This window comes from Prenolepis imparis, unplaced genomic scaffold (assembly GCF_030444845.1).
Source record: "Prenolepis imparis isolate NDT839.2.m4 unplaced genomic scaffold, iyPreImpa1.0 SCAF_4, whole genome shotgun sequence".
NCBI lineage: Eukaryota > Metazoa > Arthropoda > Insecta > Hymenoptera > Formicidae > Prenolepis > Prenolepis imparis.
This window is the reverse complement of record NW_028141162.1, coordinates 13,363,448-13,379,934: the sequence shown is the minus strand read 5'-3', so window position 1 is coordinate 13,379,934 and position 16,487 is coordinate 13,363,448. Positions and strand designations below refer to the sequence as shown.

Genomic DNA, 16,487 nt, shown 5'->3' with positions numbered 1-16,487 from the left:
TGCAAATAAATTCAAACTTATTTGTAAGATACATAATCTCAAATTGCTAATATACATATATCTCATATGTACTCATAAAAGATTCTAATATGCTTGATCTAGGTCCGAATGTAATGCAAAAATCGCTCTTGCTTATCGAGGTACTTATAAAGAGTTTGAACTTATCTCATCCAGGTTCGAATCTATTCAAAAGTGCTATTTTTTCGAAGTAATCGTAAAAAAGTTCGAAACCACACAAACAAATTCAAACCTACTTATAAGATACATAATCCCATCGCTAATTCATATCTCATAAGATATCATAAATGATTCAAACAATCTTGATCCAAACTTGAATGTACTTCAAATGTACTGTTTTTGTTTTTCGAAGTACTTATAGAGAGTTCGCGAATCAATTTCGTCCAGGTTCGAGTCCTTTTCTAAAAAAAGGCATGTTTAACATTCCTTTTTTAGAAAGGGATGTTATAATACTTTCAATTCAATTAATATTTTTGACAATTATCAGCTGATTTCTGTCAAAAAATATTAATTGCGGATAAGGTATTATAACATATTATTTAAGATATATACTATTTTAATATTTTCAAGATATTATTATTTTAAAATTTAATTAGCATATTAACGTTTTATTATCAGCTAATTTCAAAAGATATTAATAAAAATATTAATTTGCTAATTAAATTTTAAAATAATATAAGTTTTAATATAAATAATTAGGAGTTCTGGCTTTATCTTCAATAGTAGAACGATTGAAAATAAAACCAGAACTATTAATTATTTATAAGTTTCTAGGAATGAGACGCCAGCTTCATATACCCCCATTACCGCAATAGAGTTGTTATAAAAAATAAAATAAACAATTTCTCACTCACCGATACCTGCAATAGCGGAGTTGTAGTACACAGCACATTGATCTGAAAACAAAATATTCAAATTATGTATTATACATGTGTGTGTGTGTGTGTGTGTGTGTGTGTGTGTGTGTGTGTGTGTGTGTGTGTGTGTGTACAGGGTGTTTTGAAAATCTGGAAACGGTCGAATATCTTAATGCAGTTTAGAAAAGAATGTTTTTAAGTATTTTGCATACCTCCCAGTTGCCTCGCTGTCGCACGATGCCTCCCCGGGCCTCCTCCTCCTCTCTTGGTCCATGGTAGCACGACACTCGCGAAAACACGAATAATTACGATCGCCCGACACTTTACACGGCACTCCCGACACGACACGTGAATCGCACACGTATTTCGCGTACATTGCGCAATGAAAAAAACGATGCGAAAACTATAATCGCGCACGAATCAACGTCCGTTCGACACTCGAAAATCTTGCAGTCAAACTTGCCCCAGTGTCGTCTGATGCCTCCCTGGGCTTCCTCTTCCTCGCCTATATGTAAAGCTTACCTGTAATAACAAATAAAATATATACATATATACATATAGAGATACTTAAACAAATATAACAAAAATTATGTTTCTTAAAAGAAATGTTATTATATATTTATTTTGCATACCTTACAGTTGCCCCGCTATTGCCCGATACCTCCCCTGGCCTCCTCCTCCTCTCTTGGTCCATGGTAGCACTCACGACACTCGCGAAAACACGAATAATTACGATCGCCCGATACTTTACACGGCACTCCCGACGCGATGCGTGAATCGCACGCGTATTTCGCGTACATTGCGCAATGAAAAAAAAACGATGTGAAAACTATAATCTTACGAATCAACGTCCGTTCGACACAAGAATCTCGCAGTCAAGCGCGCAGCTTATCAACAATGCTACCTGTAACAAATAAAATACATATATAGAGAGATACTTAAACAATATAACAAAATATTTAAACTCGACTAATATTTTTGACAGTTATCAGCTGATTTCTGTCAAAAAATATTAATCGCGGATAAAGTATTATAACATATTATATTATTTACAAAATTATATATCTATTATTTTATATAATTATAATAATATAAATATGTTGTAATACTTTATCGGCGATTAATATTTTTTGACAGAAATCAGCTGATAACTGTCAAAAATATTAATCAAATTTAAAGTATTAAATCATATTATTTAGAACATATTATTATATTATTATAGAACATATTATTATTTTATTTAATTTTATTTTGGATAAACTGTCAAACTATCAAACTGCTAATCCTCGCGATAACAGCCTCTCGATGTTATGAATATACCGCAATGCAAATTGAGGCAGTTAATCAACATCGCGAAAAAAAAGTAACAATACTTGCGAGAATCAATTTAACACTAGACTAGAACAACAATGATACAGAAATCAGCTGATAACTGTCAAAAAATATTAATCGAGTTTAAAGTATTATAATTTTATTTAAAACATATTATTATTTTAATTTTTATAATATAATATTATTTTTAAATTTAATTAGCAAATTAACGATTTAATCAGCTGATTTCTATCAAAAAATATTAATAAAGCGTTAATTTGCGAATTAAATTTTAAAATAATAATAGATTATAAAATTTAAAATAGTAATAATGTTGTAAATAATATGTTATAATGCTTTATCTGCAATTAATATATTTGACAGAAATATCAGCTGATAACTGTCAAAAATATTAATCGAATTTAAGAAATTATAACATATTATTTAAAACATATTGTTATTTTAATTTTTATGACATATTATTATTTTAAAATTTAATTAGCAAATTAACGCTTTAATCAGCTGATTTCTGTCAAAAAATATTAATAACTAATATAATATAGTTTATAAATAATATAAACCGTTAATTTGCCAATTAAATTTTAAAATAATAATAGAGTATAAAATTTAAAATAGTAATATGTTGTAATATTATAATGCCTTATCTGCAATTAATATTTTTTTACAGAAATCAACTGATAACTGTAAAAAATATTAATCGAGTTTAAGGAATTATAACATATGATTTAAAACATTATTATTTAAATTTGTATAACATATTTTTATTTTAAAATTTAATTAACAAATTAACGCTTTATTAATATTTTTTGATAGAAATCAGCTGATTAAAACGTTAATTTGTTTATTAAATTTCAAAGTAATAATATGTTATAAAAATTAAAATAGTAATATGTTGTAAATAATATGTTATAATACTTTATCCTCGATTAATATTTTTTTACAGTTATCAGCTGATTTCTATCAAAAAATATTATTCGAGTTTAAAGTATTATAACATATTATTTATAACATTATTATTTTAATTTTTATAACATACTTTTATTTTAAAATTTAATTAGCAAACTTTATATAAAAATCTCATTCTTTTTTATACAAAATCGAGAAATAGTGCACGCGTAGCGCGCGCTTGTGTTCTACTTTTTTATATAATTGATATAATCAGTTGCGTATTACACGAATAAATACAAAAAATACGTATATTAAACATATTCTTTGAATAATTACATTGTTCATTAATTTCTGCTAATATAAGACAAACTAATCGATATCCAACAATAAAAACTTGAAGTTTAATACGATGTCAAAAGCTCTCGCTTTGAAAGTAGAGTAAATCGAGTTTAGTCAGACGAATCTGAATTAATAAAGTCGGAGAAGACTTTTTTGGACAAAATGCCTATACAAATCCTCTTATCATTTTAACGATAGAATCAAGAAATAAATATTTTTCAACATTTTTCACATTATATAGAAATAATTCCACGGTATTCGAAAATAAAACGGCATAACTTGCGGCTATTGTACGTTCTTCCGATAAGTTACACGGTTCGGTGACATTGTCGATCAACATTCCGACATTGTTTCTTTGCCATCCCGTCTGTAAGCGATCGGCGATTATTGGCGCAACGTTATTAATATTATCGATTAGTCGCTATTACCCATTCCGGCCCACTTGAGAGACATGAGAGACACGCGGGATCTGCATCGCGATGAGACGCTAATTAACCCGAATGCGATACCAGGAATTGAAGATTCTCGAATGTAGATCGAGATTGTATCTCGCAATTCACGTTGGTTCTTCGCCGCATTTGTTATCTTTGCTCGTGGCATAAATGATATCCGGTTAATTTGGGATATTTGTAACCTTAGCAACTGTATATCGGCGACAGAAGTCATTCAATTAAAATCAGTTAATGGACACGATCGACCACCAAATTGGCGACCACATTAATTACTCATAATCCTTCTTGCCGCGCGAAATTTATTTCAATCTCCGAACCGATAAATTAAAGTAGCGATCGTCAAACGATCGATTCGGTATTTCTTTCAATGAAATTATAAATCCACAAAAAATAATTAATTGAGATTTCTTTAGAGTTTATATTATTATTAGAATTCGATTGAATAAAACATTTTGCATTGCCTGAATATTCGTGTGTGTATGTATTTATCGTAATCATACTTAACTTATAAAAAGTATGCCGTGTAAATTGGAGAGAATAAATTGCATTACGGATTTGCGTGAAATTTAATTGGTATTTCCGTAAATGAAAACGCATCTTACATGCTTCGTGAATTTGAAAGTACAAGATCACCTGCAGACAGATGATAAATTACTGCACGTAGTCAACTTCTCATGAACTACGAAGCGTGTACGTTTGAAGGATTTGCAGTAAGCGGATAAAGGGTTTCTCATTTGTTCCCTTTAGCTGAATACCGTATTAAAAATATTAATTAGAAAGAGAGAAAAAGAGAGAGAGAGAGAGAGAGAGAGAGAGAGAGAGAGAGAGAGAGAGAGAGAGAACAGATAATTAAAATCTACTAAATATTCTAGATCTTTAAATTTTAAATAATTAGATATATTCATCTCTTTGTGTAGAAATTTTTAATTTTCAGTCATAAATGTAATCGGTCCTATTAATTGATTCTACAATTGGAAATTCATGATAAAACCAGAGTTTAATGAAAAGAGGTTTTCTTTCATTATAAAAAAAAGTAATAGATTATTATCTATTTTCCAATCTCAATTTCGATAAAATCAATAATTATATTCAAGGCAGATACGCGGGCGGAAAGAATGACGAAAGAGACGAGGCCGATGGAAAAAGAATCATTTATCATTTGAGGGGGATTGCGAAGTTTTGAGAATCGCAAGTTTAATCAATCAAAACTATTTAATAATAATTGCTCGCTGACGTAGTGTAACTTGATGTTTTATAATACCATATTGCGTTATCAAAGTTACATCACTGATTTTCTAAACTTCACTGTGAACTTCACCGAACTTTATCACGTTTCTTCACAGGGATATAGTTCGTCTCTCCGCATAATACTGTCAATTTAAACTATTATTTTGACATTATCCGAAAACTTAACAATGTGATTTCAATCGATATCATTGGGAGATTTTCCTCGTTTAACGACTAAACCGAGGGTGTAACGCAACTATCTCATTACTCGACCACCAACGCAGCTTCTTTCTTCCCTATTGAGTTTTTGCCATCGCATTTGACGACGAACTTCTCGACGCTAAATAAATAATCAGTCTTTTTCTTTGTCGGCGTTGGATTCGCGCGCGATTGTGCAAACGAAGGGATGAGATTCGTGTTCACCTCGTTGCCGAGGTTCTGTTTGCACACCTGCACTCTCTTCCTTCCCTCGAGTCCAATTAATGGAATTACCTCGCGCCCGCTACAAAGGATTTGTTTTAACAATCCTGTAGCGCTATGGTTGCGACCGGAACTTGGACCGGAAGGAACTCCCATTTCCGCAATTACCCTTCGCGATGCGCGCGCGCGCGCTTTTTCAATTAATGACGTCTTTCGCATTAAGAAATACGGTCTCTCGGTGACGCCGACGCGGACGAGTCCTTGTCAGGACGGAAGTTACAGGACTTAAGGACGAGCTATCTCAGAATGGCTGGTAATTAACATGTATTTCTATGCGCGATGAAATTGAGTACTTGGGCTTAAAACTTTGCCTCCTCAAAAACAAGATTGGATGGTCCAATTTGCGGAAACGTTGACTCGACAATGGCTTATTTTGAAGTCAAGCGATTCTCTGAAAATCAGCTTCTTGTTTGACGCCACGAGTGAGTTTCGTGTTTGCATATTAATAAATCTTAAATTGAAGCCCCGGTGCCCAATTCCCCCTCAAGTCTTCTCTCCAAGCTGTGCTCGGAAAACGCCGGAAATCGGGTCACCGTCGGTTTTTACCTCGTTCCGTCAATCGACTTACCGAAGTCAGTTCCCCCCGTTTTTCAGAAGTTTGAGACCGAACGTCGCGGCAAGGTGCCGCACTTAAAAGTCACTACCGAACGTCGTCGGAACGTTTTGCAGGCAGACTTTAAGTAAAAAAGAAAAGGACGTGCACGTGGAATGTGGGTCAAGTCAGCGTAATTTAATAACGTCTGGCCTAAAAGGTTTCGCGATGGCTTTTGATGGCTGTCGTGAACGTTAAATTCCAAGCGACGCACTCATCGATGGTTATTACTATCATGAAACAATGAAGACTCATAAATTTATCATTAGATACGCGCATATCGGCAAAAATTATACATTAATTACGGCATCTCGCCAAAATTCCAAAAGTTTATCTCATCTATTGCATTTATCATGCGAATTTTAATCGACAGTTCCTGATATTGAATTTAATTAAAGCGATCTATTATATGAAATAAAGCAAAATTTTAATAGTGTACATGTTTATAATCTTTTATGGCCTACGCATAAAATTGCGTACCATTTATATAGCATTATTAATACAATATATTATCTCTTATCCCACCGTCCAATAACGATTAATTACTGCGTAATTAATTATTATGAGATAAAGTTGATCATTATTTGTTACATTAATAATAAATTAATAATTGTGTTACAGATTCTTACGTCGTATTGCGACAGCAAACACGCAAGAAAGAATTGCATAAGATTTTATGCATTATCGGGCACTCAACGAGCTGTCAGTAATTAATCCATCAAGCGGAATAACGATACACAAGGCGAATATCAAATTCATCGAACAACGCTCGTGCTGAACAATATTCGAGCTTAATTAGCGTACATTTACATGGTCACTATTTAGCATTTCAACGATGCAATCTCGCATGTAGCTGCAACAACATATGCATCTAGAAAGCGCCAAAACCTCAGAAAATATAAGATAAATCAGAATAGTGAAATAGAGTGATGTAGAATAACAATATTGCAATTGACTATAATATAATCATGCTATTTTTATAATATATCTTCAGTTCCTTTTTTTTTTATTTTAATTCTCAAAAGAATTTTTAATTAAGACTAATACTTAAATCTCTTTTTAAATCACGATAAGATTAATGTTAATGCCAATTTTAGGGTTGTTGTAAAGAGTTTTTAGAAGAAGATTAAAGGAAAAGTAATCACGCGAATAATACTTGAAACGATTCTTTATCGCTAGAATAAGGGGTCGGAGAATTATCCGAAATTTATGAGAACCAGCGGAAACATTTATTATGCGATACGATACGTGTTAACATTTATCAGAGAAGTAATGGAGCGAGGACTGGTATTTTTGACATCAACAATCTCCTCGCATGTACCGCATCGAAAATGATATCGTCTTCCATCGTAAGTAAGAGACATAATAACTTGGAAAACTTGCGATGTTCGTTAGCGCGAGAAATTTGATCATGCTTCGTTATATCGAATAATTATATCGAAGTCATCAGTCTTGTTGGCTAAACCAGATAGCTCTTAGATAGCCTTGTCTAAAAGTTTGTTTTTGATATATTCGCTGCTATATCAATGTATCCTTTATGCTCTTTTCGGATCGTATTAGTAATAAATTATTTCTATAATAATTTTAATTAATTATTAATTATTTAGATAAGATTATGACTAAAATAATTTTTGAAATTGGTTATAGACTATATGTGTAATTTGTAATCAATAATTAATAAAATACAAGATTATTATTATATATTCTGTTTTAAATATTTATCGCATCTTTTCTAGATTTTCACACAAATAAAAAAAGAAACAAAGGTACGTGTATGTATCTTTATTTCATTTTTTGTTTGTGTGAAAATCAAGAAAATGCGACAAATATTCAAGAAAGAACAGTAATAATAATCTTGTATTTTATAATTATTGATTACACAAATAGTCTATAATCAATTTAAAAAATTATTTTAGTCGTAATCTTATCTAAATAATTAATAATTAATTAAAGTTATCGTACGTGTATCACAATTATTTAATCTGTCATAAAATCATCTTCATTTTTACGGTATTTAATAAATGTACTTAAAATTGAAAATATTGACAAAGTTATGAAATTTAGAAATGTTACGAACAATATCTCCATTTCCCCTATCCACTTCCTCGATACTTACAGAGTTATCGCATTTAAAAAAATAAACAAACTCCAATAAAATAACAGAGTTAAAAAGCGATAAAAAGGAAGAAAAAAGAAAGAAGTTATTTATATTTCTTATTTTTATAGCATAGCTATAAATTCTTAAAATTGAAGAGTTTAATTGCAAACGGTTTCTTTTTTAATTAGTTTACGTTACACATGTTGAAAACGTAATATTGTCTCCTAGATAATTAATAGTTGTAAAACAATGAAAAATTATAAAAGATCCAAAATAAATTTCTACTGGATTATTGTGTATAAATGTGCAAAGCAAAACTTGAGGCAAAGCAAAATGCATACACATGACATCGATACGTATTTTCGATTCCTTTATGAATATTCGATCTTATATACTTTTCTCACACTTCATTGAAGTATTATTAAACGTGACTCTCAAGATGATGACCAAGAGTCTCGCAGAGTTGATAATGCACGGCTTTGAATTATGATCGGTTATAAAAACTCGGAGTCGACGGACTCTTATTCGACAGAGGACGTCGATATGGAAATTCGATAATATATCCTTCCAGATATATTTTACACGCCCGCGATAAAAGTTGTAAAACTCCCGGCACTTCTCTTAAGACCTGAACTTCATAACCGGGGTAAAATCTGATACTTTATACGATTCGGGATCGTGCTTAACAGGTCGCGATAGTTAGCTACCAGTAAAAGAAAGCATAAGCACTGTCGATTTATTGAACGCCAAACTTTCTTTGCCAATTTAAACACGATAATTCCTTCTGCTACCAACCCGATTATAGAGTGCAAGTAATGTATAGCATATTGCGATCTTTGAATTTCAGATCACGAATGTATTGTATATACGTTTTTATATTCTCATTATAATAGGAATATGCATTAAGAAATATATATATTAAATCGCATTTGTTTATAAAAGTTATCGAATCGTATACGACCATGTATTTACCAACAAAATTATTTAGGCATATAAAATTATTTAGACTCTTTTTTTGATAATCTACTCTGCGAAATATCACACACGTACTTGTTCATAGCACATTATTTTACACACTTTTTGCACAGCCAAATGGTAATGAAAAATTATTGCGCGGGGACGAGTTGCAGCCCGTCCCTAAAGTAAGATTTGGTGTTCAAGCCACGTGCAATATATCAATATGTAAATTAACTCATTTATTAACTGTCTTCGCGCTACAGGCTCATATATAGCGTACTTATTTACGTGTGTTATAATTATTCTGTAATTAGCCTTCAGTTATTCTGTAATTAGCGTTAATAGAGTTTAATGAAAGCTGCAGTTATCCGTTATAAACTCGTTGCTTACCGATTAGCCGGAACACGTCTAGATGCATCCCTTGGAGATGCAAGCCATAGTATACGGATGCAGTGATCCTCGTATGCAGAACTTGTGGAAGTATGGTGCATCTTCGCTGTGTATGTATAGGTACGTAGATCCTGCACAACAAATAATTTATCGCAAATTATTAACTTTGAAAACTTGGAAATGCATCTTATCATCTTAAATATCTTTGTTTTTTTGCTCGATGATGTTTGCAATTTTTTATTTCTTATTTACAATAAAAATATTTAAATTTTACGCGATTTTTATATATTATATCTCTTTATTTTAACTAATTGCAATTAATCTTGATTTTATATATATAAAAAGAAACACAATGTATATATACTAAAAAGATTGTTACAAAACAAGATTGTTATTATATTTGTAGATTATTCACTCTGTTTATATCTTTTCGTTTATATTTTTGACTGTGATAATATCTCAAGGTATATATATCTGTTACATTCGATTGATGCAAACGATTTACGCACAAAGAATAATTTAACACACAGGTTAGGTCGTGTCCTTTTTTCGAAGATTTATGTATCAGATTTATATATCAGATTTTAATTAATAGCTCTTAAATCTCAAATAGAACTTTTTCACAAAGCTTACCTTTAATTAAGGATAGAATTGAACTGGAAGAATAAAGATTTCAACAAAATTCGATTATAGACCGCGTTGTTACTCTCTCACAACTTTATGAAACTTTCAGTTTAAATCAAAATAAAGGATGAAGTAGCACGCAAACGCGATATGTGCTGTCATCTATTGATCCGCATACGAATTCAGCGAAAAACTAATCAGTCGGTACGATCATATATTTCCCCCTCCCTTCCTAAATTTCATACGTCTATGGCCGATCCTTTAAAGAATTTACAGTAAGCTGAAAAAGAGTGATTAAGTAAAAGCTTTCAAATGGCTACGCTCGAGGATAAATCTATTTGGGAGGATGGCGAGGTACATGTTCTTGTTTCTTCTTTCTTCTTTTTAAAAGAATAGAGTCTAACTAGAGAAAATTGTTTAATACTTGTGTGTTTTATAGGTTATGGCACTGAATGACAAGCATATCTAAGGATACATACATATATACCTTGCTATATTTGCTAGCAATTAGGGCAAATTGATTAACATTTTCATTTTCTATTTCATGCATTTATGCTCTTTCAATATTGAGTCTAAAGATTGATTATAATGACAATGTATTAACATTTTTCATTCTGCAGTCATATTACAAAAAGAAATGATATTAATCAAAATTTTTTATCATTTGTTTTTTTTCATCAAAATTATATGTCAAAATCATCTTCCCAAAATTATAAAGAACAAGAATGAAATTTCATTTAAATTTAATTTGATTAATATGAGTAATTGCATTTGATTTAAATTTACTCTGCGAATCGTAGTACACAAACATTTCTATAATAGAATTTTTGAGAATGGATTGAAGATATTAATAATGAATATTTGTGATGTAAATGTTGCATATTCAGAAACATATTTGTTTTCCTTGTGTACAGTGATTGTATAAAATATAGTTTTTATTTTCAATTCTCTAAAATATATAACGTATATATATATATATATCATAAAAGTATAAAAACATCCTTGTTACATATAATACTTAATGATTTTTATAACAAAGAACTCTATGAAAATGACTATGGCATTTTGTTTTATAGGAGACACTAGGAGAAGATGTCCTGCGAATGTCCACGGACGAAATCGTATCACGTACGCGACTTCTGGATAACGAAATCAAGATAATGAAGAGCGAAGTGATGCGGATTTCACATGAACTCCAGGCACAGAATGATAAGATCAAAGAAAATACAGAGAAGATCAAGGTAAACAAGACCCTACCATACCTAGTGTCCAACGTCATCGAGTTGTTAGACGTAGACCCACAGGACATGGGGGAGGAAGATGGGGCAGTGGTTGATTTAGATGCGCAGAGGAAGGGCAAGTGTGCAGTTATAAAGACGTCGACCCGTCAGACATACTTTCTACCCGTGATCGGTCTGGTTGACGCCGAATCACTGAAGCCAGGTGATTTGGTGGGTGTGAACAAAGATAGTTACCTCGTGCTAGAGACTCTGCCGGCCGAGTACGACGCCAGAGTCAAAGCTATGGAAGTAGACGAAAGACCTACGGAACAGTATTCGGATATCGGTGGACTGGACAAACAAATTCAAGAGTTAATCGAAGCTGTAGTATTGCCTATGACGCACAAGGAGAAATTCGAAAACCTAGGAATACAGCCTCCTAAGGGCGTTCTACTCTACGGTCCTCCTGGAACTGGAAAGACTTTGCTAGCTAGAGCCTGTGCTGCCCAAACAAAATCTACCTTTCTAAAACTGGCCGGTCCACAACTAGTACAGATGTTCATTGGTGACGGCGCGAAATTAGTCAGAGACGCGTTCTCCTTGGCCAAGGAAAAAGCACCGGCGATAATATTCATCGATGAGTTAGATGCTATCGGTACAAAGCGTTTCGATTCAGAGAAAGCGGGTGACAGAGAGGTACAGCGCACTATGTTGGAGCTATTGAATCAATTAGATGGTTTTAGCTCGACCGCCGACATCAAAGTAATTGCCGCCACGAATAGAGTAGACATTTTAGATCCAGCCTTATTGAGATCTGGACGCTTGGATAGGAAAATCGAATTCCCACATCCTAACGAGGAAGCCAGAGCACGCATCATGCAAATTCATTCACGCAAAATGAATATGTCTCAAGATGTGAATTTTGAGGAATTATCCAGATCAACAGATGATTTTAACGGAGCGCAATGCAAAGCTGTTTGTGTAGAAGCAGTAAGTCTCTTTACATATCGATCTAATCATACTAATAGTGCAAATACAATGACTTATTCAATGTGATAAAAATATTTATTCTTTAGAATTCAAAATAAAATAAAATATAAAACTTTTTTTTATATTCAAATATAACAATTATAAAACAAATATAACATTAGTCTTATTTAATAATTAATTATTTGTATTCTTAATTATTTTAATAACAATTGTTAATATTATACCATTTAAGTCATTATATTTATCCAATTAACTTATGGCTTATTCTAACTCGATCTTTTCTACACATTCTAACTCATCAAAATATGTTTACAGGGTATGATAGCATTACGACGCAATGCAACAGAAGTGACTCACGAAGATTTGATGGAAGCTATCAACGAAGTTCAAGCGAAAAAGAAAGCAAATCTGAATTATTATGCTTAATATGCTCTGCCACTCATCAGTTATTAAGATACCTTTTGTATAATAAATATAGTAGAGAAAGAGAGAGGAATAAATCTTGTCTCAATACTTCTAGATTTGTTAGCAAATACGAATTATATATAATAAACAGCTAAATAAGTATTCTTCTCTGAAAGCCGTTTGTATAAAAAGAAATTTTAAAAAATGTTACGCTTATTTTACCACAATCTTTTTGTACTTTCTACAAATACATATATTATTTAAATATTATTTCACAATATGGATTGAAAAGTCAAACTTTACGACTCAATATATGAAATACATATTGCCCATTCAAATTTCAAATTTTATCTATTTTTATTTATAAAAATCATTAAGTATTAGATGTAATTAAAATTTTTATTAAATATTACTGATGATGCCACATCATTTATAAAAATAAAATTTTAATTATTAATTTAACACTGAAATGTCACACTATATGTGTTTTATAGAAATTTATCTAATGTACGAAACTAAACCAAAAATTTTGTAGGAAACAATGCCAGGAATCTGAAAGGAACTGTGAATTAAAATATTTATACGAAACCTTTTATGTTTTCATATATACGATACATATTTTATTTGTTCTATGCTTATCGCCTTCTGTGACTTCTTTTTCTGATCCTATAAAATGGGTATGTCAAAGAAATAATATATATAAGGTTTAAAAATTTTGAGAATTACATAGGATTACTTACTTCTTTGGTCCTTTCACGAAACACCAATCGACAGAAATAGCCTGACCTAAGATCTCGGTACCATTTAGAGCTTCTTTTGCAGCTTGTGCTTCCTTAAATGTTTCATATTCTACCAGTGCATAGCCCTTCAGAAATCCTGTCCTTCTGTCCAAATTTAAATGCAAGTTTTTTATCTGGCCAAATTCAGAGAATTTATCCTGAATATCATCCTCCTGTGCCTCTTCGTGTACTGAATTTATGAATAAGATCCATCCTTCCACAGCTAAAAACATGAAGATAATAAGAGTATATTGTAAGTCTCACAATTTATAAAATGTTACAAAGAAAACATTCTTACATCTTTGAGGACCAGGCTCATTATCATCTTCTTCAACTATATTCATGGATTCATAATGGCCAACATCATCTCTTGTTGATACTAATTCTGCACCATGACCTCTACCTTTCCTTCTCTTTGCCTTTTCCTTAAGACGAGCAATACCCTCTAAAAATGTCAAAAAGTAATTAAAAATCTATACATTATAATTCGAATATCAATCTCTTCTTATAAATATTTGCAAATATCTAATGAATTCAGGTGAGATTGAGAGAAAACTTGCAATATTTTTCAATATAATTATGTTATTTTAAAATTTAGTGAGAGAGAGAGAGAGAGAGAGAGAGAGAGAGAGAGAGAGAGAGAGAGAGAGAGAGAGAGAGAAATATGATATTCAACTGATTACAAATAATAAAAATGTATAAATATATGATAGTAAAATACAACAATAGAAAAAACATATCGAAGAATACGAAAATGAGGTTATATACTAAAATTGATGCTTGCAAAACACCCATAAAAAGACGAGACTTACGATCTCCTTCATCATCGACTTCGAACTCCTCGGCATTATCAATGTCCAAAACATCCGCCATGGCTATTTAATATGTAACTGTTTCTGTTTTGTATCTTGATTTATGACAAACAAGAATTGCAGAGAATAGGATGACATAAACTCTCTCCGAAAAATAGGGAATGATTCTGAAGGAGTGCTACACCTACACATATACTAGAAAACAGCCATTTTGGCGTTTCCGAGATTCTCGTTGCTGCTTGCTGCCATCTACATTTTGAATGATTTTATATACATATATACGGAAAATAAAAGTATCATATAATATTTATAATAAATATTATAAACATTATTAACATTTTATAATAATGTCTCGACTTACAAACAATTCGAAATTTAGTTGATAATATTTCATTATTTATTATATGTAATATATATTTATATATTTATATATAACATATACAAACAATACATTAATATAATATAATATACAATATATTATTAGATACAGACAGATTTTTAAAGCATAATAGAAATATTTGTAAACTAAGTAATCATGTAGCTATATATAGAAATGAAATAATAAATGGTTTTTATATTTATTATAGTAAATTTTAGATATATTTATTATAATTAATACAGGAATATACATAAACATCATCAATGTATTATGAACATAAAGATAATGTATTATTTTATTACATGATTTATTACTTTATTTAGCGAACAGATTTAATTAATTATAAAATAAATAAATATATAATAAAAAATACATAATAATATATAGATGTGCAAAATGTATACTCACAAAAGTATACATTATATAAAAAATATAATTTCTTTTTGAGTCTATATATGCATAAAGAGAAATTTTTTAAATCATCTTTGTATTAAATAAATCGCATTAGTATTTCTAGAAATACAAAAATAAGCAATTTCTCTGTACTAATATTACCATATAATATAAAATGATAATTATAAATAATAACAAATATTTAAAATTATCAAATTAATTAAATTATAATTACAATAACAATTATAAATATTATATATTTATTAATATTAATTTCTCTTTACGAATGCGCAAAAAGAAATCTTGTAAATTGAATTCGTATATTCGTATATTTCTAACAATGTAAAAATAAAGTTTTTAAATGTAAAAATGTGATAAAAGCTGTTATATATATATCTTAATGTTCTTCATAATATCGTCAAAAATATCAAATATTTACAAGCGACTTTCTTTCCTATCTAATTTTTTATAATAACTGGCATTATATAAGAATAAGTTTCTTATTAATGCATCGTCTAAAATGTGAAATATTTTATCCAAACAATTTTCTTATATCTTCTTTATAATAACTGCATTATAGCCTATAATTATACAGGATAATGAAATTTTATTTACACTTCAGTTTCTTTAATGGAAACATATTGTTCTATCAATTTCAGTTCATGAGTACTTTTGTACCATTCTCGATAAATATAACTTATACTGTAAAAACCAATGAAAAATAAAATTATTATTATTACATATATATATATATATATATATATATATATATTATTCTTATTATATATATATATATATATATAAAATAAAATTTAGTATTTTTACAATTATAAGTAAAGTACTTTTCGGTTGATAAATAGAATTATATTTTATTATGATATACAAAATGTTCAGAAAATCTTAATCTTTAATAATTTAAAAATTATTTCATCAATTTCAATTTGATAGTATTGATGGAATTGTTTTAGTAAAAATACTAAATCTTAAGTCAGTATTGTCTTATAATTAACAATATATTAATAACATTGTATAATCAACATACATTCTTAATGTAAATTTTAATAATAATGATAAATTTTTACAATACTATAATGAAAATAAACTTAAAATTGGTTAAGAGAAATTTTATTGTTCTTCAAAATTTATTTTTATGAGAATTCCGTTCTCAATCATTTACAATTTGGGCACAATTTATGATCAATTATAATTGACTTTAATTATTTTGTTAACAAAAAATCAACACCAATTATCAGTT

At 30.1% G+C, this 16,487-nt stretch overlaps 2 protein-coding genes and 1 long non-coding RNA gene across 4 annotated transcripts in view; 2 read left to right on the top strand and 1 right to left on the bottom strand.

The window, feature by feature from the left end:
• LOC145935306 (uncharacterized) overlaps window positions 1-7,062 on the top strand; it is a 173,623-nt gene extending 166,561 nt beyond the window's left edge. The window contains exon 5 of the long non-coding RNA XR_014425195.1: window positions 6,807-7,062. This is a non-coding gene — a long non-coding RNA (uncharacterized LOC145935306). The remainder of the gene's footprint in view (window positions 1-6,806) is intronic.
• Tsu (40S ribosomal protein S12 homolog tsunagi) lies at window positions 1,106-14,669 on the bottom strand. Of its 2 annotated transcripts, XM_083036497.1 has the most exons (6): window positions 14,461-14,669; window positions 13,947-14,093; window positions 13,610-13,871; window positions 9,631-9,761; window positions 1,508-1,779; window positions 1,106-1,397 (listed from the first exon to the last, which is right to left on the bottom strand). In XM_083036497.1, the coding sequence occupies exons 1-5, from the start codon at window positions 14,519-14,521 to the stop codon at window positions 1,751-1,753; spliced, it is 630 nt and encodes a 209-aa protein (XP_082892623.1). In that variant the 5' UTR covers window positions 14,522-14,669; the 3' UTR covers window positions 1,106-1,397; window positions 1,508-1,750. The 2 variants fall into 2 exon arrangements, with proteins under 2 accessions (XP_082892623.1, XP_082892624.1); XM_083036498.1 differs by lacking the exons at window positions 1,106-1,397; window positions 1,508-1,779; window positions 9,631-9,761 and adding an exon at window positions 13,445-13,535 and having other exon boundaries at window positions 14,461-14,667.
• Rpt5 (26S proteasome regulatory subunit Rpt5) lies at window positions 10,489-13,031 on the top strand. The gene is made up of 3 exons (XM_083036496.1): window positions 10,489-10,608; window positions 11,331-12,464; window positions 12,780-13,031. Exons 1-3 carry the CDS (start codon window positions 10,567-10,569, stop codon window positions 12,888-12,890), a joined length of 1,287 nt encoding a protein of 428 aa, XP_082892622.1. The 5' UTR covers window positions 10,489-10,566; the 3' UTR covers window positions 12,891-13,031.
• Window positions 14,670-16,487: the final 1,818 nt, after the last annotated feature.